The sequence below is a fragment of the Pseudorasbora parva genome, chromosome 22 (genome assembly GCF_024679245.1).
Source record: "Pseudorasbora parva isolate DD20220531a chromosome 22, ASM2467924v1, whole genome shotgun sequence".
NCBI lineage: Eukaryota > Metazoa > Chordata > Actinopteri > Cypriniformes > Gobionidae > Pseudorasbora > Pseudorasbora parva.
Genome location: NC_090193.1, coordinates 9,785,145 through 9,809,964, shown reverse-complemented (window position 1 = coordinate 9,809,964; position 24,820 = coordinate 9,785,145). Strand labels below are relative to the sequence as shown.

General features: G+C 38.8%; 1 protein-coding gene across 2 annotated transcripts in view; it reads right to left on the bottom strand.

The window, feature by feature from the left end:
- The window catches only part of pde4cb (phosphodiesterase 4C, cAMP-specific b), an 86,435-nt gene that overhangs the window by 18,174 nt on the left and 43,441 nt on the right, over positions 1-24,820 (bottom strand). The window contains exons 1-2 of one of the 2 annotated variants that reach the window (XM_067432160.1): positions 15,997-16,457; positions 2,600-2,776 (exon numbers count right to left, since the gene is read on the bottom strand). In XM_067432160.1, coding sequence (XP_067288261.1) covers positions 2,600-2,776; positions 15,997-16,178 — 359 coding nt within the window. In that variant the 5' untranslated portion in view covers positions 16,179-16,457. Of the gene's footprint in view, positions 1-2,599; positions 2,777-15,996; positions 16,458-24,820 lie in introns of those variants that run through there. The other variant, XM_067432159.1, reaches the window with a different exon arrangement.

Here is a 24,820-nt window from a genome sequence, read left to right as displayed (position 1 = left end):
ATGTCAAAAATCCCTTTTAACCTCAACAATAACATCATTTAACATTGGGATTGGGAGGGCCATATTAATAAATTCATTTTTCAATAAAAGCATCAAACAATAAAAATGGTAAATACATCAAAGTCCAATGGAATATAATTTACATACAATTTTTTTTAGTGTACAAACTAATTTCATGATTTAGTATTGTTTTATGTGTGAATAAATACATAAATAATGTAAATACATTTTTTTCATCTGAATTTTATGTATATAATAATCATTGCTCATGAGGAACAACATTTACTTTATACTTGTGCTCAAACACTCACGCTCTTTGTCTGGTCTCATTGAGTACATTTACATGCACCCTCAAAATGCAAATATAACAGGATTTTGGCAGCATTGCGGTTCAATTTTACATCATGTACATGCAATTCTTCCATCAAACTAATGCGATTAAAAGGATAATTCACCCAAAAAAGAAAATGTGATGTTTATCAGCTTACCCTAGCCTGACAAGCCAGACCCACATCAAGATGTTTGGTCTGGAAACTCACCATTGACAGGGCTCAATCCGAGGGGCGGGATAAACGGTTGTCTTTCAAACTCCCTCTGCACGCGATAGGATAGCGCTACAACCAACCAGAGCAACGAAGGTGAAACAGAGCTTGTTGATAGATTAAACATTCACCGTATCCGGTCGGCTAAACTCCGAACACATCTTCCCTTTTTAAGAATGACTTAAGTGCCGTTCTTTATTCTTTTCTCAGAGAAAAGCTTAACTCAAGTCTTCCAGGATCGTGGTTAAAGCTGATTCGAGAAACCGCCTTTCGCCAGTTTCTGTGTTTACTAGAAGCATGCAAACGCAACTCAGCCGTCGTCATTATGGCCCCGCCCGCCGACTTTATACATGATGTGATTGGCCCGTCCAGATTGAGAGGAACACAGCTCAGAAGGGTATTGAGAGTTCCTAGACGACACTTGCGGGCAGATTAAATTTGCTCACGCTAGGGTGCGTCTAGATTTCTAGGCTAGGCTTACCCCCAGGGCATCCAAGATGTAGGTGTGTTTGTTTCTACAGTTGTAACTGCACCGGTTGCTTGTATAATGAATGTCAATGGGGTGTATTTCTATAAGAGCCACTATAAGAGTAAAAACACAGGTACATACAAATCCATATTAAACCCTGCGGCTCGTGATGAAACATTGATGTCTTCAAACATGAAACGATCCGTTTCTGTGAGAAACCAAACAGCATTTATGTAATTTTTACCTCATAGCAGACAAATCTCATCTAATATTCCCAACGGCATTTCTTCCGCCAGAGAAGGTCAAAACCCGGAGCGATGTATGAAAATCCTCATTAGTGCCTGCGTGGATCGGTCGAATGAGGCATCTATGGATACATTTCTATGATCGCACCATTACTTTGACCTCCGGTTGGAAGTAATGGCATTGGGAATACTGGAGATTCGTCTGATTTGAGGTAAAAAAATACCATAAATACTTTCCAGTTCTCACTTTAAGTCATCAATGTGTCTCCACGAGCCACAAGGTTTAATATGGATTCGTATGTCTATGTGTTTTTTACTCTCATAGAAATACACCCCATTGACATGCATTATACAAGCAATGGTTGGAGATAAAAATCTTCTTTTGTGTTCTACTGAAGAAACAAACATACCTACATCTTGGACGCCCTGGGGGTCAGCAGAGAAACAAAACATTTTCATTTTTGGGTGAACTATCATAGTAATCATATTTGCATTAAACTATATGCCGAAGATTTTAATCGCAATAAACATTTAAACACCTTGATCACATTATCAATTTTGGTGGAAACAGGGCTAAAGACTTCCTTCATCATGGCCATAGTAGCCATATTTCCTCATCCACTGGGTTTCATGTGCTCCACACTAGTCCTCATAAATGCTGATTACCTTATGGTAATCCATCTCTGCCAACCAACTCCACAGCTTGGCACTCCCAAGACTTCCACATCATAGCATCTCACGCCACAGCGTCATAACGGTATTTATGTTTTTGAATTTAAAAAAATGTATATATTTTGAAATCTGAGACTTCGTTTCATATTAATAGTAATAAAGCACAAAGATTATTGTGATTTATTGGATGGAAGGAACGCTTAGTGTTCTGCTGGTTTATCAACTGAAAACAGAAGGACTAGTCGATTCTTGGGATTTAAGAATCAATATTGATTTGTAAAAATTAGAATCGATTAAAATTGAGAAATCAATTTTTTTTTTACCCAGCTCAATACTTTATTGATTAATTGACATTTTTAATGAAATATTTATTTCTTTTGCACTCCCAATCCCATCTTACATTTTGCATTTCTTGTTTTACTTGTAAATACATATGTTGTGGATGACTTTATACACTGACTTTATATTTACACTATTACAACATCTATCACTTGCTACTATTCCACATGCAAAATGTTGAACTCAAATGTGACAAATAAAATGACTAAATCTCAAGAGCTACATGCCAAAAGAACAAGTAATAATTATACAAGAAACCCCTCTGAAGAAAAAATGTGTCCAATTACAGAGTACGATGAAATATTTAGCTTTAGTATGTGAAAAAAACTTACAGTTCGCTGGTAGTCGAGGAGTTTCTGGACATCGCCTTGGGCGAGAGGTCGAAATCCGAGTCTGAGCGGTAAAGGAAAGACTCTCGTCTCTGGCTGTTTGCATGGAGGACCAGGCCTGAGCTTGGACTGGGGTCCACTGGACTGCGCCCGATCGACAACCCATTTTCCACATCAAAACTGCAACAGATATACGGGTGATAGAATTAATAGTTATCTGAATAAAACATTTTGACAACTAAAAAAAAAGAAGCTAGCTAACATTTGATCAAAGGAATACTGAGAATTACAACATAGATAGAATTGTCTTTAATTTCAGAACAGACACAGGCATTCTTGCAGCAAGTTAAAACAGCAAGCACAAGTTTATTTATGTATGTTACATCTGTGACAGAAAGAGAACACAATTATGCAATGGCTATTATGTATGATGGCTAATGAATGAAGACCTTTGGCCCACACACTCAAAAAGAGAAGTATTGTTAGTCTGTGGGTCTGAATTCAAGGAGACTCTGCTCTTATTCAGACTGACTTGAAGAGAAAACGAGCCATGACTACTTATGATTTATTTATAAAGGTTCAGGGGCTGAATGTCTATTTTTAGCTCTCAGGTAAAATATTGGTTCGCTCCATTTCTCTGCTCATATTCTCATGGTGTAGAGAGAAAACAGAAAATCCTTTGTTACTTAGCACCCTTCATGACAAGTAGTGGTGTTTAATGGTATTGCAAGTATTGCTATTACTATGTTCATTGGTTTAAGGGTTTATTTAAATTCCCAATCTTATGTAATACACTTGGCACATACTGTACAGTAGCACTGCTTGTGAAATATGAACCTCAATTCATACTATTATTTTTCTTGGTAATAAAACGTACAATTTTCTCTTGGTAGATGATAAAACTAATGAAAAAATAAATAAAAAATCCTATAAACCTACAGTGAAAGTCATACATAGAATCCCAAAATATCACAGAGACTTGGTGGTGGGCTTTTGTGACTTGGGCCAGAATGTAACCCCTCTCCCCCCAGAAACCCAACAAATCCCTTTATCGACACCTAGTAATACCACAGAAGCCAGGTCAAGTCAAGTCACCTTTAATTTTATAGTGCTTTATAAACAGATTGTTTAAAATCAGCTTTGCAAGGATCAACAGTAAAAAAAAATGCTTTTGTTGATGCAAATCAACAAAATGTTCAATTTGGCTATAAAACTGCTCTAAAAAGAAAGGGAAAAATTGTCATTGTTCAGACAGCTCTGTAGAAAACAGTGATGTCATCGTCTCAGTTCAGTCCTCATAAAAAAAATATTGCTGAATATTAAGTGTCTAAGCAAGTAAGCAAGCCAGAGGCAACAGTGGTAAGGAACCCAAACTCCATCAGGAGACAGGATGGAGAGAAAAACAACAACCTTGGAGAAACCAGGCTCAGTCAGGGGATCAGTTCTCCCCTGCTTCTGCATCTTCTGTTTCTGCATCTTCTGTTTGCAGTCTATTTTAACTTTGCAGTGTAAAAATGGCTTTTGTTTTTTTAAAATAAAATTTTAACATTTTATAGTGTTCTGACTGATCAAAGTATTTTGGTTAAACTTTAGTAGTTGACATAAAAGAGAACACACATTTAATAGGGTAAGGGTATATAATATAAAAAAGAAAATCCGTCCAAGGGGACAAATTGTCCCTTAATTAAGAAAAATCATTTCTGACCCTGCTCACAATCATTTGGTACACCTCTGCAACATTTGAGTCCATAATGATAAATTCAGGTAAACAAATAAAATATCGCACTTTTTACATTTAATTATCACTCTCAGGAAAAAAAATGGTACATTGCTGTCAGAGGTACCCTAAGGTACAAAACCAAAAAGGTACCAATATGTACCTTTAAATGCTCTCTTTAAGTACTGATACCGTTTACTGTACTAATAATATGTACCATTTAGGGGTACAAAGATGTACCTTTTCACTTTGTACCTTAGTGTACCACCCCAGTGACAGCACTGTACCTTTTTTCTGAGTTTTTTTTTCTTTTCTTTTCTTTTCTTTTCTTTTCTTTTCTTTTCTTTTCTTTTCTTTTCTTTTCTTTTCTTTTCTTTTCTTTTCTTTTCTTTTCTTTTCTTTTCTTTTCTTTTCTTTTCTTTTCTTTTCTTTTCTTTTCTTATAAGAATCAGCATATGACTTTCAACAATGGTGACATACTTAATGCTGCAATGCATGCTGGGAGCCATGAGTTTTATACTGTGGTGACTTAGAAGGGTTGGAGCTTAAAGGTCCCGTTCTTCGCGTGTTTTCGAAGCTTTGATTATGTTTACAGTGTGCAATATAACATGAGTTCATGTTTTGCGTGTAAAAAAACACAGTATTTTTCACACAATTGACTTATCTGTACACCGCTGTTTTCTCTGTCCTAAAAACGGCCTGATGATTTCCTTGTTCTATGAAGTCCCTCCTTCAGAAACACGTAACAAGTTCTGATTGGGCCAGCGGTTCCCATGTTGTGATTGGACAGCAGCTTAGCGCACTTTACCCGGAAAGGTCCCGCCTCTTACCATAACGGGGAGATGCAAGCGCTGACGCTCTTCTCCACGGGGGAGAGCAACAAGACCACGCCCCTATTTTGCGTGTTCTTGTGGGCGGAGGGTTAGTCAACAAACGGTTCTAGTTACGTCATTCCTGAAGGAAGTGCAGGGGTGTAGTCCAAACCGGCCGTTCGCTGTAGGCTTTGAAAGGGAACTTCTGTTAAATAAAATATCTCGCTTGGCATTGAACTTTGAGCTTTATAATTTTACAGGTATTATTTATGCTCTAACAGCAACATTACACACTAACTAAAGTTTAAAAGATGGAATCGCGAAGAACGGGACCTTTAACTCTGCAGGACATCAGCTCTCTAAAACCGAATTTGCCTAGCCTTGACTTAGGGGAACACAAATGTACCCTTAACGGTACCCTGCAGTGACAGCAGCTTGTACCTTAAAAGGTACAAGTATTTTTTTAAAGGAACATTCAAATTATGATTTCAAGATTGTTCTAGGGAAAACATCAGTCTTATATTTTCAGTTTACTTTTCCCTTCTGATATTTTGGATCGACTCTAAGCAGCTGGCCTACAGAGAACCCCAGAGTGGTGATTTGACACTGAGACACAGAGAGAGAGAGAGAGAGAGAGAGAGAGAGAGAGAGAGAGAGAGAGAGAGAGAGAGAGAGAGAGAGAGAGAGAGAGAGAGAGAGAGAGAGAGAGAGAGAGAGAGAGAGAGAGAGATTGATTGATTGATTGAATATCTAAATAATTACTAGAACTTGCTCTAAAATGGCTAAGACGTTGGATCATAGGAAAATAAATTCAAAATATGTAATGAAGAATGATTAAACAAATTTAGAAATTATAGAAATAATTTTCATTTGTAACAGTAATAATAATTTCAAATTCATCAAAGTTATGAATTGATTCAGTGAAATGTGAACTGAATCTGGATTGTATTCTTTTTTGTTTACTGGTGTTACAGTAAATAACAGTAAATTGATGCTATAGTGGAATTTAAACTATGCTATATATAAATGATATCACGTCAAATAATGTCCATATATTCAAATCTTAATTTTATCACTAACAAAATCACTGAACATGTTGTGTGAACATTCTATATAATAAGATGCAGTCATTCATTAAATCAGTTATTTTATGTCTTTACATTAATGATCAATAAATAAGTAATTGTTCAAATCTTTCCAGTAAACTGTAAGCACAAATAAATTCAAGAAGTCTGGAAATAATGATTGTGTACAAATATCTAATAAACATCAAAATGTTTGTCTAATAAGCATTAGATTCACATACATTCAAATCATCAATCGATCAATGTCTCAGCATATCCCAGATTAAAACACACAGATCAAATATATGCCTTGTCAGCACTGAAATTAAGAACGGGGAAGCAAACTCTATATATTTCAACATAGAGCAAAGTACAAATTACGATTCTGAAGAGCGGTCTGAAATACGCATCAGTTTGTCTAATGTGGCAAATGTAAACAGTGGACTTACCACAGTACGTGCTTTTCAGCAGCTCTTGTTCTTGTCTGCAAGTAGATTGCCATTCTAACTCTCAAGACTTCTCCACTGGAGACAAATCCAGTGCCAATCTTACCATAAAAAAATATTTATTAAAGAATAAAGAGATACATTTCTTACATTTAATTTGGTATTTATATCAGTTAGGCCTAAGTAAACCCAAAGACTAAAATCTGTAAACTTTGAAGCTAAATGCAGTGTTTTTTCCATAAATACATCCAGCCCTCTCTTTTTCTCTTGTATTCTGACCGCACACTCACACACGTAATTTCTCTTTGCCGACGCACAAGTCGCAACATGCCAGCAGAGCTGACAGATTTGTAGAATACCACAATAATGCACGTCAGACAGCTTCAGGATCAGACACGCTTTAGAGAAGAAAAAAAAGAAAAAGTCATTGTACTTAATATATAAAAAAGCCTATTTTTACGAGTATTACGGTTTATTTAATTATCTTTCCCCCCAAATTTACCCAAATGGCTCCTGATCAATAGAAAACTATAAATAAAAATAAATATAATCATGTAATGTAATACAATAATGAAGGTCATTTAGGTTTTTGGTAATTTTGGTTTGAAAGTCAAATTCACAGGTCATAAATTATGAGTATGATCTATCGTAAAGAGTGAGATTAGCTTAGTGAGAATGATTAGTATTAGTACGCTGTCACAAGTAGAATGTTAGCACACTCAAGGTATTAAACAAACTGCTTGTACAAATATTGTACGTGGAAGTAAAATGAAGCAATATGTAATGAAGATTCTCACAGATCGTCAAAGATTTTTATCATTCCAGTGAAGTACATTTCACAATTGAACACTCATACCAAAAGTCATTGTTCATAGTTGTTAATCTTAACGCAAGCAAGAAACACATTTAGTAGATTATCACATGACTATTTTAATTAGAAAAAAAAAACTATTCCTATTTTTGCCCAACCCTGACTAAAGCACCTTGTAAACTTCACTATACATTTCAAGATGAATGAACTAAACTGCACCAGTTCTTCCTTCCAGTCTTCGTATACATCCTTAAAAATAAAGGAGCCAAGAAGAACCAAAAATGGGATTTCACAGTGACGCCATAGAAGAACCATTTTTGGTTCCCCAAAGAACCGTTTGTGAAAGGTTCTTTAAAGAACCATTTTCCCCCCAACCATTTTATAGTCTAAATAACCTTTTGCACTACAAAGAACCATTAGTGAAATGGAAAGGTTCTTTGGATATTAAAGGTTCTTCAGGGAACCATACACCCTGCCAAAGAACCATTTAAGAACCTGCTGGCTCTGAACAGGCAAACATGGAGACAGATTTGCCCAATCCCTCCAGGTGCTCATGTTATGAGGCGGGATATGGAATGGTGGGATCAATAAGCTCTTGGTGTGAAGAGCACGATGAGAGTGGACAGTTCATCTCCCACAATGCACTAGTGCCCTTGTTCACCTGCACACCAGCTGTATTCCAGAGCTCTGACTCTAGTCTCTCTGCTGGCGCCGATTAGGAATCGGTCTTTATTTGGAACATTGCTTCGATCGCGACCCGACAGGACACATCAGTTACTGAGCAGAGGCAATTAAAGTGCACAGTGGCCAGTCATATGAAGACTCAATGCATGATGGGCAAGAACCGCTCTGTGGAGAGGGATGGGCCCTGATTAGAGGTGCAGATGTGGCCTAAATCAAAAATTTTCAATAAATGAGTAATTCAAGCGTGGCCTCTGCCACTTCCTGCTCAAATTAGGTAATAATCACCCCTCCCCCCAAAAAGCAGTTCTCATGTTTGTCTTACATGGGCCATAAAACTAGATAAAGGAAAAGTTCACCTTAACATTTTACCTCGTCATCTTATTCCGACCTCGTCATCGTATTTACCTCGTAGTTCCAACATTGTACAAACACAAAAGGTGACATTAATCTGAACGACCCTCCATAGTCCATACAATGAAATGCCAAGCTTTTGAAGACAAAGACCCTCAAATATAATGATCTTTTTGGGAGGGGTTACCATTACAAAATAAGGACAGATGTATAAAGTTCCACTGACTCATTTAAAATTAAACACTAATTGGATTTCTTAATGATATTGCAAATAAATAAATAAATATTTAGTTTGCAGTACGTTGAATTCTGAACTTAGAGTATTAGATAAAGGCTAGGCTATGTAGCGAAACGTTTATATCACAATATATTTAACATTTTTGACAAAATTCAAAAGATATTCATCTTAAAAAAAAGTCAAAATGCCCACATTGGAAAAGTCATGCTCTAGAACAGTTATTGTTACAAAGCATCTAATATAAATTTACTGCAAAATCAGCACTTGTTAAAAATAATAATACGAATAATAAAAGACATTTACCACTTTAAATTAACACAAAAAGGAACATTTAAAATCATGTTTCGTAACTGCCTGACTGATGAAAACATCCATATTTAATTTTTTCCCCCCATAAAAATTACTATTGGTGGCCCTTTACATCTGTTGGGTTTCTCAAATATTTAACCAATGAACCAAATGGATCCTCAAACTGCCAGTAAAACATCATAACTCCATAACTCAATAGTGAATGAAGTGCTGCACACATATTGGACCATCTAATCAAGAAACACTATATATAAAGGCTAATATTTTATGTATTTAAGGAGTGGAGCAGAGCGTATTAGTCTTGAATTTGTCATAGAGTCATAGCGAATACGGCCTTAAATAGCCTGTTGTAGCACTTCATCTTTTATAATGGGATTTTGGCTAAATTACAGAAATAAATGGAGTGACTTGATTTGTGGAGGTATGTGGAGTGATGAAATCTCCCTTGCTGAAAAAATAAATTAATACAAAAAGAACCCACTCTGTTAAAAAAAAAAAACACCATTCCCATTATTAACAGCGTTGTGTATTATGTAAAACTTATCATGCAAATAAAATATATAAATTATCAACATATGAAAATGAATGAACTACAAATAACAGCCACTGACCAATCAGAAGTCAATATTGTTATGTGCGCAGTCAAGCAAACTTTTATAATTTTTTCACATTGTTCAAAATGGCCAGTAAGGGAAACCCCAGACAACCCACCCACCCAAAAAATACATGAAGAACAACGAATGCTAAAATGCTCGACGTTGCAAATGCAAATTGTAAACATAAAATTTGACTCTCTTCACATATTTCTACTTGTAACACGTTATGTTGTTCAAGGAAGAAGTAGGCGAGAGCCGCCGAACAATCAAAAGCTTTAATCATATAAAATAGACAAACAACAATACTAAAGTAAAAGTGGCAGCCCCATGTGGATGACTGCCACACACACATAACCAAAACAGACCATAAATAGTCCAGGCCTGGTCCTCTCTCGTCCTTCTTTGTTGTTGCAAGTGATGCTAATTAATTATCACTTTTGCCACCAGTTTTGCCCGTGCTCTCAGGGTTCTTGGCCCCGCAATACTTGTCACATACCCCCATTGCAGACCGGGAGGTACCCACGAGACAGATCCCCCCGGATGCAGCACCTGGGGGTAAGGACAGACCAGGCAAGAGAAAAGAAGACGGAAGCATATAAGGAGTGACAGAGGCGAGAATGGGAGAGAAGAGAGGGAATAAAAAGACTGGTCAGGTTCCCAAAACGCACTGCAATCCAGTCCTCCAGCAGCTGGGTGAAATCCTCCACGATGCCTAGCGGTGGTGCTGGATGGCCCTCCGCTGCCTGGTGGTCGGCGGCGGCTCCTCCGGGGTCGGGCAGCTGGCAGCTCCTCCCCCATTTCCTGCTCCTCCCCATTATGCCAGATGGCAGCAGGCTCCAGCCCACAGGGAATGGCGGTGACTCCTCCGCTCCCTCTGAGATGGCAGCCGCCCCTCCAGAACCCAGGCGACTGGCAGCAAGTTAGTCCGTCCCTCCGGCAACTCACTCCAGCCCACCACCTCGAGCCTCCATGGTGGCGGACTCTGCTCTATCAATGTACAACGGCACCGCGGATTCCCCACAGCGGTAAGGGCTCTATGACAGCACATTTATCCTTAATCCCGGATTTCAGCAGCACTGTAACGCGGTACGTTTTTCAGGGAAGAAGAAGGCAGGAACCGGTGAACGTTCAAATGCTTTAATCATATAAAATAAACAACCAACAACAGGAAAGTAAAATTGCTCACTGAAGCTAAGCAGGATTAGAACCTGGATGGGAGACCACCTGGGAAAAACTAGATTGCTGCCGGAAGAGGTGTTTAGTGAGGCCAGCAGGGGGTGCTCACCCTTACCCCTTTTTCACCAAGGCAGTGCAGGTGCTAGTTCGGAGCCAGAGCCTAGTTTCAAATCGGTTCTTTGTGTTTCCACACCCAACGCACTAGCTCCGAGCCAGGAAAAGTGGTTCTTAAGTAGCACCAAACATTGCTGGGCTAGAAGTAAGAACCGATTGATGGAAGGCTTGTTCGAGATGCATCGGCGCTGTGCAGATCAATTGCCGTATGGCAACGAGTCCAGCGAGAGCATATGAATCCTTATGCTTTTGATTCACGCATGCGTTTTTTTACCCAATCATACGCGGGTCGGTCTGCACAGCGTCTATGCATCTAGATTCTAGATCATGAAAGAGTAGGGGTGTAACCCCGGCATCCCCGGCCCATTAGCCTCTGTCCATCATCGCCTTCTAATCTTCCACAAATCCTGACTTTTTTCATCACTCTGTCGTCTCTCCACCACAAGCTGGTCTGTGGTGGGCGTTCTGGCGCAATATGGCTGCCGTTGCATCATCAAGGTGGATGCTGCCCATTGGTGGTGGATCAGAAGATTCCCTCTTCCATATGTAATGCACTTTGAGTGTATTAAATGTAACAAATTATTCTTATTATAAAACCTTAGAAGACTTGGAACTACTTCCATGGTGCTTGTTTGTTATTTGATAGCCTAGGGTCATTGAATGCTTTCAAAAAGAGCAGTTTGGACAATCTGCTTGGAAGTTTGTTTCAAATAAGATGATGAGGATAAGTAAAGGAGGACCTTTTTGGGGGTGAACTATCTCTTTAAAGTAAATTTATAATGTAGATTCAGAAATATTCCATGTGCACACACTCACTTCTTTCCAGGTCAATAACAGTGGCTGTTCGCGGCAGACTGTGTTGCTGTGCAGCCCTGAAAGTGGTGTGAAATTTGCTCTGAGATAAAAGGCAGAGTGGTTTATGTGTTTCAGATAAAGACCTGATCCTATACAAATCATCATCATATTATATTTATATCTGTATTACAGCTTCAGCACAGGCTAATTACTGTAATTGTTTTGGTTTCTCTCTTCTTATTTCCAGTTTTCAGAGATAAGAAGTTGGTAGTGACAATGTGGCCCTACAAACCTGGCCAGGCCCTGGGACATCATACATCATATCATCATACTGAATGATTATCATATTAACTGTTTTCCCACCAGTATTTTTTAAAAAGTTCTCAAAAACAGACACACAACCACACATATTACAGCAATGAATATTTGAGGTAAAAGTGAGCTTAAAGTTCCCATTGTTCCCAAGTTTCCCATTGGCTTCCCGCCTCTTATCATAATGTGTAGATACCATACGCGCGCTCAATGTTATTGCAAAAATGTCTATATTGCCTTATCAATTTGAGTCGGAATCAGACCCGGAGAATATCGAAGAGGATCGATTACAACCTGCTCAGGAAAGACTTTTGCTGGATGTTTCAGAATGGTAAGCTGTCTATTCAGTAGTTTAAACTGATCATTACAAACACCAACAATCGATGGTGTCTGAATGAATTACTTCACTTTTATATGCTAAGTTTTTCGGATTAGTTTCAATTACCATCTAACGTTAGTTAACAAAGCTAAACAGCGTTGCACTTTGTGTCATGAGTTACATAAACTGTTAAACGGACCGACTTAAATAATAAAATACACTTACCGGTTGTGGTCCATATAAACAACGCCTTCTCCAGACAAAGAGGGAACTGCGTCATCTTTTAAGAATAATCTTTCTGCGAATCCGGCATTAAACTGATTGAGATTAAGGAAGCAGTCCTCAGCAAAATGTGCTGCACATAGTTTTAAATTGTGATTATAATTTTCCGGAACCGAGTTAACCATAAACTGTAGCCATTGATCTCTACGTACAGCGTCCGTGGGAAGGCCAAACAAAGGTGATTTGACTCCGGGATGAAAATAACAGCGTTTCAATGGCATGGCGACAAACACACTCTACAAAAACAACGCTTGCTATTCTCGACCTGCGAGAGCAAAAGGACAACGCCCCCGAATTTGCGTGTTCTTGTGGGCGGAGGGTTCGTCAAACGGTTTTAGTTGCGTCATTAAAGCAGGAAGTGCAGGGCTGTAGTCCAAACCGGCCGTTGGCTGTAGGCTTTGAAAGGGAACTTCTGTTAAATAAAATATCTCGCTTGGCATTGAACTTTGAGCTTTATAATTTTACAGGTATTATTTATGCTCTAACAGCAACATTACACACTAACTAAAGTTTGAAAGATGGAATCGCAAAGAATGGGACCTTTAAAATAGTTCAGTTTCATTTTTAATGTCAAAGTAGTTATATTTAGTTGATTTTTTTATTTAGTTTATTCTTTATGAGGTAATTTAGAAAAAATGTTGGAGCATCTTTTTGTTTGTTAAATTAATTTTTTTTATTTTTTAAAGTGACGACCAAGCAGCCAGCGGCCGACAGTTAACCCAACGCTTTAACCCCTTCACATCAACACTTGACTTGTCTTGCCTATAATAAAATGATATTTAAAAACAAGTGAAAAACACTTTTTTATAGTTTAGTTTAAACGTTTAGTTTAAATGTTTAGCCTATTATCACCACCACAGTAAAAAGGCATTTTTGATAATTTGAGGTTAGGCTGATGGTATAGGCGCTCGCAAACGAATCGGTCTACACAAATAAAAAATAAAAAATAACAAAATTACATCTCTCCGCAAAATGAATATAGATCCAATCTTTATTTCCCGCGCTATATGCACATTTAACGGAGTTCACGTCAACGAAATAAAGCAAAAGATTCGAGCTGCATCTTATCATCAGCTCATTTCAATCAGGACTGCAATATGAGAAAGAGCGTCCTAAGCTCTGGTAAGATCATTTAGTCTCATTAGCTTTAATGAAGATGTTTGTGTTTTCGAGCATCTAAGCAGACTTGCTTTCAGTTTTCCTTGCGATCGTTTGCGTGTTGGCTTGCTTTACTCATTTGCGGCGAAGCGTGTTTCAGCAGCGCGTCATATCTGACTATAATATATATAGGTAACATGCTCACACACATTTATTTTTTTTAACAATTTGCCAGGAGTAAAATGTACATACATTTTATGAAAGGAGGAGAATTTAGTGTGCAAAAAAAAAAAAAAAAAACTAAATAGTGACTTATATATTGATGGCCGATTTCAAAACACTGCGTCCTGAAGCTTCGGAGCATTATGAAATGGAGGCCTTTCTGAGTCATCAGATTTCAACAAAAATATCTTCATTTGTGTTCCGAAGATGAACGGAGGTCTTATGGGTGTCGAACGAAATGAGGGTGAGTAATTAATGACCGAATTTTCATTTTTGGGTGAACTAACCCTTTAATTTGATAAAACCGACACCATCGCTCCTGTTCTTATTACTGACATGAGGAAGTCTCCGGAGCCGAAGTTAAGATATGGTAATGGACGTTTGTTTCTTGACACACACTGTCACGGTGTAAGCGTGACAACTCCGATCTTTCAAGTAATCTTTTGAATATCTTTCAATCTAATATGACTTCTGACCTGTAATGTTGCCAGAATCATAATCATACACTATTTGTTCGTCGGCCAGAGGAGAACCTGTACCCCGACTGAGCATGGTTTCTCCCAAGGTTTTTTTCTCCATTCTGGCCCTGAAGGAGTTTTTGTTCCTTGCCACCGTCACCTTTGGCTTTTGGTTTACTCAGTTGAGGACACTAAATATTCAACCCTATATTACGGATCTGCCCGCATTGACACTATATGACAATTGAAATTAGCTGGATAACATCCACGTTTTCACCAGAGCGGCTAAAGAGTAAATCTCTTTTTTTGTTTTGTTTAACACTGTGAAGCTGCTTTGAAACAGTCGACATTGTAAAAAGCGATATATTAATAAAGGTGACTTGACTATTGACTAATCACAACAGACTGGGCCATCTGACCTGAGTGTTTTTTGACCTTGGATGCATGCAAACCTATTGTAGGAGACCTCCCAACCACTTTAATACTTTATTCGAAATATAATTCATGTGTAATTTATAAAAAATGTATTTGCTAATGCATCTATTTATTTTTATTCTTGTTCTGATTTGACTTTGGAGTGAAATATGACCTGCACATGTTTGTGTGAGATTCACTCCATCACTGTCACGAGAGAACTCTCATGACAACTGCTGATGACAAAAACAAACATCCTGAATGAACATCAGTGGAAGTTCATTTGTCTGATGTTTTCCGCATGTGTGGTTCACTGGGCAATGAAGAATATACCATTTAGTTCCTTTTTTTTGAGTCACACAAATCACTACACAGAAACTGACACCTACAAAACATCTGTCCAAAGGCAAACAATACTTATTTCCAATGCAATCTTTTTAATTTTCAAAATGTTTACATTTTAAATTTTGGATAATTTGCTGCTGATTCATAAGAATTTGTACAATCTGTTTATGCCCCACTGTCAGTAATATTTAAGTTTGGGGTTAGGGGTGGACCTTCTTGCTTACATTTTTTCTAAAAATAGTACATTTTCTTATTTCTCATATCAAATCCATACCAAATCTTGTAAAATAGTATTTTTTTCTATTTCTTATTGATATTTTCACTACACAGCCTTTTAATTTCTGCAAAACAAACTGCTCACTGAACGTAAATATCCTCAACTTTTAAAAGTGCCACTTTTCAGTATATTCGAACCCCCAAAATGCCAATATAACAAAAACATCTCTAAACCAGACGACCTGAAACATGACCTTCAAAAAAATAATTGGTTTCAAACAGGTTTTCCCAAACACTTCTTCCGCCCCTTCAACCCCTGCCCCCCATCTCATATTGGTCGGACAAAAAAGTAGCCCCACCCCAAATATATGCTATTGGTTGAGTCATAAGTTGACAAGTTGGAGCGCTCAAACAAATATTTTGATAGCGCCACAGAGCCTCAGTGTCTCCCTTTTTATGGAAATCAAACTGCTTTCTTGGCTTACAGTTAAAGTTCTGTTAAACTGTGGGGAAAGTTTTTTAACATTGGAAAAAAAATAACTTTTAAAGAGCCAAAAGCTATTTTGCATGCATAACTGATTCTAGACACAACAAAAGCAAAAGAATATGAAATTCAATTACCGCCTGCGTTTCTGCACAATGTCAATTGGACAGTTGACAGCACATGGAGAGCCACAAAGACTGACGTTTCGAACTTTAAAAGTGGGTGGAAGAAAGACACAGCCAGTTGGCAAACTCATATTTCCCTCAGAGTCTCTCGCTCCTTTTGCTGTTTCCCTCCAGAAATCAGCTCTTCCTTTCATGTAGTCTGAAACACATGCTTCCCACTGCTGAGTTACTGTTGTAGAAGAGCGATGAACACATGGAGCCACGCTGACATGACAGAGTTCGCTCAGACATCTCGTATTAGTCTAGTTGACATCCTTCAGTTTAAAATCACATTGACTCCTTGTAATCCTCATAAAATTATTTTTATAGTCTTGAAAGCTGCTGTACACGTTCAAGGATAATACACAAACAAACAAACTTCCAGTGTCACCAAGCGCCAAAATAAACTCTCTCTGTCTTTCACTCTCTCTCTCTCTTTCACTCTCTCTCTTTCTCTCTCCCGGCAGCTCAGACAGCTGAACTCTGATATACATGAGTTTACACCAGCATGCTGGCCTCATACGGGTATGTATGTGTGTGTGTGCATTTGTGTTTAATGTGTGTTTGTGGGACTGGCAGCTGAACAGTGAGTCACAGCCCATGGAGAGGGCGGAACCACCAGACGACTGTCTCAATATTAACCCTTTACTGGAGGCTCTCCTTAAAGCAAGCAACAACACAAGAACATTTGTGACCCTGGACCATAGAACCAGTCATAAGACACACAGGTATATTCGTGGCAATCGCCAACAATACATTGTATGGGTCAAAATGATTGATTTTTGGTTTATGCTACAAATCATTACGATATTAGGCAAGGATGGAAGGAAGCTGTTTTGTAAATGTCCTACCGTAACATATATCAAAATTTTTATTACTAATAATATGCATTGCTAAGGACTTAATTTGGACATTTTTAAAGGCGATTTTCAAATTCCAGATTTTGAAATAGTTGTGTTTCTGCCAAATACTGTCATATCCTAACAGAACATACATCAATGGCAAGCTTTCAGATGATGAATAAATCTCAATTTCAAAAAAGAAAAAGAAAAAAACGAAAGAAAAATTCCACTTTTTCCACAGCAGGTTATGTTCCAGGGTGAGTTTGTTTAAGAGGTAATCAGATGTGTTTTAAATAATTAATATAGTAATTAATATGACCAAATTTGTTTCAGTTATGAACCCGATTCCAAAAAAGTTGGGACACCCTACAAAAGAAAAAAGAATGCAATAATTTACAATAGAAATTATTTCTTAACAATAGAATATAGAGAATATATCAAACATTAAAAGTGAGACATTTTGAAATGTCATGCCAAATATTGGCTCATTTTGGATTTCATGAGAGAAACATATTCCAAAAAAGTTGGGACAGGTAACAATAAGAGGCCTGCAAAGTTAAATGCACACATAAGGAACAGCTGGAGGACCAATTTGCAACTTAGGTCAATTGGCAACATGATTGGGTATAAAACAGCCTCTCAGAGTGGCAGTGTCTCTCAGAAGTCAAGATGGGCAGAGGATCACCAATTCTCCCAATACTGCATGCGAAAAATAGTGGAGCAATCAGAAAGGAGTTTCTCAGAGAAAAATTGTAAAGAGTTTGAAGTTATTATCATCTACACTGTATAATATCATCCAAAGGTTCAGATAATCTGGAAAAATCTCTGTGCATAAGGGTCAAGGCCGGAAAACCATTTTTGGGCCCTTAGTTGGCACTGCATCAGATACAGGAATGCTACTGTTATGGAAATCACAACATGGGCTCAGGAATACTTCCAGAAAACATTTTCGGTGAACACAATCCACTGTGCTATTTACTGTTGCCAGCTAAAACTCTATAGATCAAAAAAGAAGCCCTATCTAACCATGATCCAGAAGCGCATACGTTTCTCTGGGCCAAGGCTCATTTAAAATACGACGAATCAAAATTTGAAGTTCTTTTTGGAAAACTGGGACGCCATGTCATCTGGACTAAAGAGGACAAGAACAACCCAAGCTGTTATCAGCGCTTAGTTCAGAAGCCTGCATCTCTGATGGTATTTGGCATATCTGATGATTGCATGAGTGTGTGTGGCATGGGCAGCTTACACATCTGGAAAGGCATCATCAATGCTGAAAGGTATATCCAAGTTCTAGAACAACATATGCTCCCATCCATCTCTTTCAAGGAAACAACTTCATGTGTAGAAGAAGGATCCGGGTACTGAAATGGCAAGCCTGCAGTCCAGATCTTTCACCCATAGAAAACATTTGGCGCATCATAAAGAGGAAGATGCAACAAAGAAGACTCAAGACAGTTGAGCAAGCCTGTATAAGACAAGAATGGGATAATATCCCTATAAAAAGAAGAGGGGATGCCACACAGTGGTAAACATAATAATAATAATAATAATAAATTTTATTTATAATGCACTTTATATTAAACAAAATCTCAAAGTGCTACAGAATTAAAAAAACAAAAAACAAATCAACAACAATAAATAAATAAAACTGAAAAATAAAATAAAATAAAGAAGTAGCAAGTCAATTAAAAGCTCTGCTAAAAAGGTGGGTTTTAAGACCACGCTTAAAAGTATCTGTGGAGTCCGCAGGTGGTCAGGGAGAGCATTCCACAGACTGGGGGTTGCAGAGCAGAAGGCCCGATCCCCCATAGTACGGAGATTGGCTGTGGGAGTTTTGAGGCGATACAGCGAAACAGAGCGGAGGTTACGAGTGGCTGTTTGTGTGGTGAGGAGTTCCTTGAGATAGGAGGGAGCATCACCATGGATGCACTGGTGGGTAAGGAGAGAAATCTTGTACTCGATCCTGAACGACACAGGAAGCCAGTGGAGTGATTTTAGAATGGGGGTGATATGGTCGTATTTGCGCACCCTCATGAGGATCCTAGCAGCGCTGTTCTGAATACACTGCAGCCTCTGGAGATTTTTGCTAGGGATGCCAATAAGGAGCGCATTACAGTAGTCCAGCCTGGAGGAGATAAAGGCGTGGACAAGCTTCTCCGCATCAGCCAGTGATAGAATGGGACGAAGTTTGGCAATGTTTCTGAGGTGGAAGAAGGATGTCTAACACAGGTGTTTGATGTGCGCTTCAAAAGTAAGCTGTGATTCCATTCTGACCCCCAGATTGGTGACTGAAGTGGAAAGTGGAATGACCTGATCAGAGAAAGCAATGCTGGTGATAACGGACTTCTGGACCTGAAGTGGAGTGCCGACTAGGATAGCTTCAGTCTTGGAGCTGTTTAGCTGCAGAAAGTTTTGCTTCATCCACGCCTTTATCTCATCCAGGCAAGTGATCAAAGTGGATGGTTTGAGGTCAGCAGAGGGAGATGAACTTGTCCTAAAGTAAAGTTGAGTGTCATCAGCATAGCAGTGAAAAGAAATCCCATGCCGGTTGATGAGACGGCCAAGGGGGAGTATGTAGAGTATGAACAGGGTGGGTCCGAGCACAGAGCCTTGAGGGACACCGCAGGTGACATTGTGTGACAGGGATGTAGCTTGTCCTAACGCAACATATTCAGTTCTCCCAGTGAGATAAGAAGAAAACCAGTTGTGGACCGAGTCAGAGAGACCAATGGTGGAATGTAAACGGTGAAGGAGGATGTTATGGTTAACTGTATCAAAAGCTGCAGTTAAGTCCAGGAGGATGAGAAGGGATGGGGAACCAGCATCTGCCGCCATCAAAAGATCGTTTGTGGCCCTGACCAAAGCTGTTTCTGTGCTGTGTCCTGAGCGGAAACCAGACTGAAATTTCTCATAAAGATGGTTATGCTCCAAATGGACCTGAAGCTGTGCAGCAACAACTTTTTCCAGCACCTTAGAGAGGTATGGGAGGTTGGAGATGGGCCTGTAGTTGTCATTAACATCTGGGTCTAAAGTAGGTTTTTTCAGAAGTGGTCCGATGATAGCAGTTTTAAGAGATGAAGGAACATGGCCAGCCTGGAGGGAATTATTAATAATCTTGGTAATAAATGGACTTAAGACACTGAGGTTAGATTTTACCAAGGCTGTAGGAAAAGGATCCAGTGCACAGGTGGATGGTTTCATTTTTCTGATGATGTCCTCAACCTCGAGCTGTGTGATGATGGAGAAGCAGCAGAGATGTTGGAAGGTCCCTGGCTGTGGATCAACAGACGGAACAGGCAGAGCGGAGGTGCTAGATAGAAGCAAGTGGATGTTGTCTACTTTGTTCCTAAAAAAGGTCATGAACTTATTGCACCTCTCTTCTGTGGCTTCTGAAAAAGAGTGAGTTTGTGGTTTGAGGATGTGATTTATAGTGGAGAAAAGCTTCTTGGAGTTTCCAGGGTTATTGTTGATGATGCTAGAGTAGAACTGTGTCTGAGCATCTCTCAAAGACCTTGCGTAGGCCTTCTGATGATCTCTATAGGCTTGCCTATGAACAGTGAGTCCTGAGAGCTTGAGACGCCTCTCAAGTACGCGCCCAGCCGTCTTCATCTTCCGCAGTTCGCTGGTGTACCAGGGTGCTGAGCGCGAGAAGGTGACCATTCTAGTTATGACAGGTGCGTGAAGATCTAGAAGGCTGCTCAGAGACTTGTTGTAGAAGTCAACCGACTCAGAGACTGAGGAGAGATCAACAGAGGAGAATTGCTGAAGGTCTGTAGTTAAAGAGTCTTGGTTAATCTTTTTCAGGTTCCTGAAGCAAATTTGACGGGAACCTTTGGTAAGGGAAGAGGGGCGTGGCAGCTCCAATGAGATGGCCTGGTGGTCAGACACACCCAGATCATACACCAAGAGGTTTCTAATATGAGGAGAGTTGGAAATGACCAAGTCCAGAGTGTGCCCCCTAGAATGAGTGGGTCCATCCACATGCTGTTGGAGATTGAGGCAGTCCAATAATTGCAGAAACTCAGCTGCCAGGTGGCAGGAGGGGGTATCTACTTGAATATTAAAATCTCCTAATATTAAAATGTTGGCAGAAGTAGAGCAGAGTGTTGTGAGAAAGTCATGCATCTCAGAGATAAAAACTGAATTTGTTTTTGGGGGCCGATAAATAAGCAGTATTGTCAAAGAAAAAGGGGGTTTACATTTAAAAGCAAGGTATTCAAATGATGACACTGTGGGCAGAGGGAGAAAAGACAGCTCCAATGATTGTCTATGAATTACAGCTAAGCCACCACCACGACCAGTGTAGTGGGCTTTCTCCAGGTAGCTGTAACCAGGAGGACAGGCATCATTAAGTGCTGCGTAAACTGCAGGCTGATGCCATGTTTCCATTAAGCACATAAGGTTTAATCTCTTATCAATGATGTGGTCTTGGATGAAAGATGACTTATTTGTGAGGGATTGTGCATTAAAAAGTTCTATTTTGAGCGTGACCTTAAACATGACCTTGTCCCAACTTTTTTGAGATGTGTTGATGCCACAGAATTTAAAATCAACATATTTTTCTCTTAAAATGATTAATTTTCTCAGTTTTCTCAGTTTAAACATTCAATATGTCACATAGGTTGTATTCTGAATAAAATATTGAAATTTGAAACTTCCACTTCATTGCTTTCTGTTTTAGTTCACAATTTGTAAAGTGTCCCAACTTTTTTGGAATTGGGTTTGTATATAATATACAATATTAGATATTAATTCTAAAGAATTAGTGATATGTTAATGCATTTCAAATATATTAATTATTTTATTGACATCTTACACATTTGATCAGTATTTAATTAATTAGCATCAAGCAAACAATATAATCCTTAAAGATTTCATTGAAAAAATGATTGCACAACCACCCATTAAGTGGGGATGTGCATTAAAATGGTTATGTAAATCATCATTAAACAAAAGAAGTTCTTAGCGTCTGTTTCCATGGTGAATCATCGATTTGTTACTTTGTTTAGAATGTCTTGTGTGTTCATGGTTAACATACTTTGAGTTGTCTGAACTTACTCCCGGAAATGTTTTTGGAACCAGCATGCCTTGAGTAAGCAAGGCTTGGGTTAATCAAGCAAGAGTTTAAAGGTGTCATGAACTGGCTTTTTTATTTTTTATACTGATGTCTAAGGTCAACAAATGATGTTCGTGTGGTTTTTACATTTTTTCTACACTGGTTTTGAGGCTCTTTTAAAAACACTGGGTTTTGATGGGCGTGCCGCACTGGAGACTTGGAAGTAAACGCCCATAGTTAGGACTGGATACGATTTGAATATTTAATAAGCTTCAGCTCCCCTGTCAGCAAACACAATGATTTATTTCTCATCTACCCTTGATTGATTGATTAGACTATTATTTTTATATTACACATAGCCCACAATACACATGAACCACACGCACACATACACATGTGCGCATGCGTCGCCCCTTCAGATGTCAACTCCAGAGAGAGAATAGCAGAACAAAAACAGAATATAATGAGATTCATCGGCCTGCCAGGCTTTGCGAGCCCTGGTCCATATGTGTCTGAGTCCAGTGTGCTGAAGGTATGTTTTTGTTAGACACATACACATATGCAAAACGATCTATGTAAAAACACGTTTTACTCACATAAGTGTGTTGCACCATTCCTGTCGGATCCAAATCCAGCATCGACCGGAGATATGTTTACAAACGATTCCACAGTGAAATGAAGTGAACATGTCTTCCCCACGTGAGCTGGAACTTCATTAAAAATAAAGTTCAACCACACATTCCTAATATTAGGATCTGAAGGAAGCTTATGTAGCGACTGTGGACAACCAGGAATAGCGCAATATCTTGCTATCTTCCTCGGCATGTTTATTGTTGTTGAACAGCTAGCACGAGCCGATCAGCTCCATGAGTCGGTGGGCAAGGCTACTTGATTAGCTGTGCTGTAGAGGTGTGTTTCGTCGGGCAATGACGTAAGTATGAATCAATTTATTTCACTTCTTCTGTGATAAAGTATGCAAACACAGCACGAGCGTCACTATGTTGAAGCAGAAAGTGTCCGATAATGTGGCCGATGTCGAACACACTTCTAGTCTCTTTTGTCATTGGTTCATTTAGTCATGTGGGTTCTCAGTTCAGTTCTGCCATTGGATCATTGTCTTGATTGTTCACAGGTGTGTCTTGTTTAGTCACTGGTCTTTGTATATTTAAGAAGTCATGTTTGCCTTGTTCCCTCGTCGAGTATTGTTTTCTGTCAACCACTGTTGGTGGGTTCTTTGTCCTCCTAGTCAAAGTCAAGTCAAGTCAACTCCATCATTTGTTTGGTATCAGTTCACAATGCAAATAAACTGCTCTTGATTTCTTCTACGCTTGCCTCCAGTCGACCATACGTACCAAAGAGCTGGCCAACAAGTCGCTATACAAAATTAAGCTCTCTAGATATCACAGGGGTCCCACTTTCAATATAAATTGAAGTTAAGGCCCATTCATACCAAGGACATTAGCTATGACGATAATTCTGTCATGACAACTCTTGGAGAGATTGATTCGATGATAGAGATTGGCATGGTAATGAAAATGGCAATGTTAATGTATTTGGTCTTGGTGGAATAGATCTTCTGCGCTGCTACAGAGCAAGTACCGAGACCTGCTACTGCCATTACATTCACAGACATTGCTGTGAGCCCGTAAGACATACTGCTGCTGCACAAGTAACATACATGAATTTTTGTTTGAATATGTCACAAGTAACATATTTCTTTGAATGTTGAGCTGCAGCTCATTGGCCACTTTTCCAACAGCAACCAATTAGCTGTGTTATGTACATGGTGTGATCCCTACCAAACAACTTCAAGATCTATCAAGTTGCGCCATCTAGAGTTTCATGCCAGAACTAGTTCAGTGACTATGAGAAAATAGCAAGTACTATGTGGTGTCTGTTAAGTGTCTGTTCTGGTAAGTAAGTAGCAATGAAACACACAAGACAGGAGTGGCCAACTTCTTCCATTTTGTTTACTCATTCACTTCCGTTCTCACACACACACACAATTCATCAAGTCCATTTGGTTATAAAAAAATATCTCACCTCTCCTCACATGATTTTAGATAACATGATGTATTCTGCAATGTATTCTGCATACTTCTTCTAAGCTTCTTCTTCTAATCTTTTGCTGAATCCAGAATAAACCCCTCGTGAGACTATGGATCCTATTCAGTCTCTCTCTCACACACACACAAACCTGCAGAGCTACAGGAGTGAGGTTTAATAGATTAAGTCCTAATGGTGCAGACAGATACCTTCAGTTATGATGGCAGAAAAAAAAGAAAATCAATGAAAAAAATCTTATGGTCACGCTTTCTATTAACTACAACATACTTACATCAGGGCCGTCACCAGAACATAAATGGTCCCGACATAAACACAGACGATAAATGATTTGTTAATAAAGCAACTACAATACAAACCACTGTTATTTTTAACAGATTACATTCGTATGCAGGATTTGGCGTGGCAGAAAGCGCATAAAGAGTGTTCCCTTTATAATCAGTAAAAAGCTCACTTATGGTTCATTGCAATCTCAAAAAGTTTTGTTACAATAAACAAAGCTGACTGACTTTGGTTATGGAATATGTGAATTGCCAAATCCACAGAAATAAGGTTGTTGCTCTTAATCGTAAGTTTGTTGAACATGTGATTGGGGGGCACATTGTGTCATGATGACAGTGATGGCTTACATCACAAAATAAGAACGATTTACTTATTGTTTTCATATTGTATTGCGAAACACTTTGGCCACTATTGAGGTGGGAGACGGGTAGGGTTAGGGAGAGGTTTGGCGGTAGGTTTAAGGGTTGGCTAAGGGGTAAGAGACGTGTCAACAGTGTAATAAAATATGTAATTACAGAAATTAATTACAGCTGTAGTTACATGCATATAA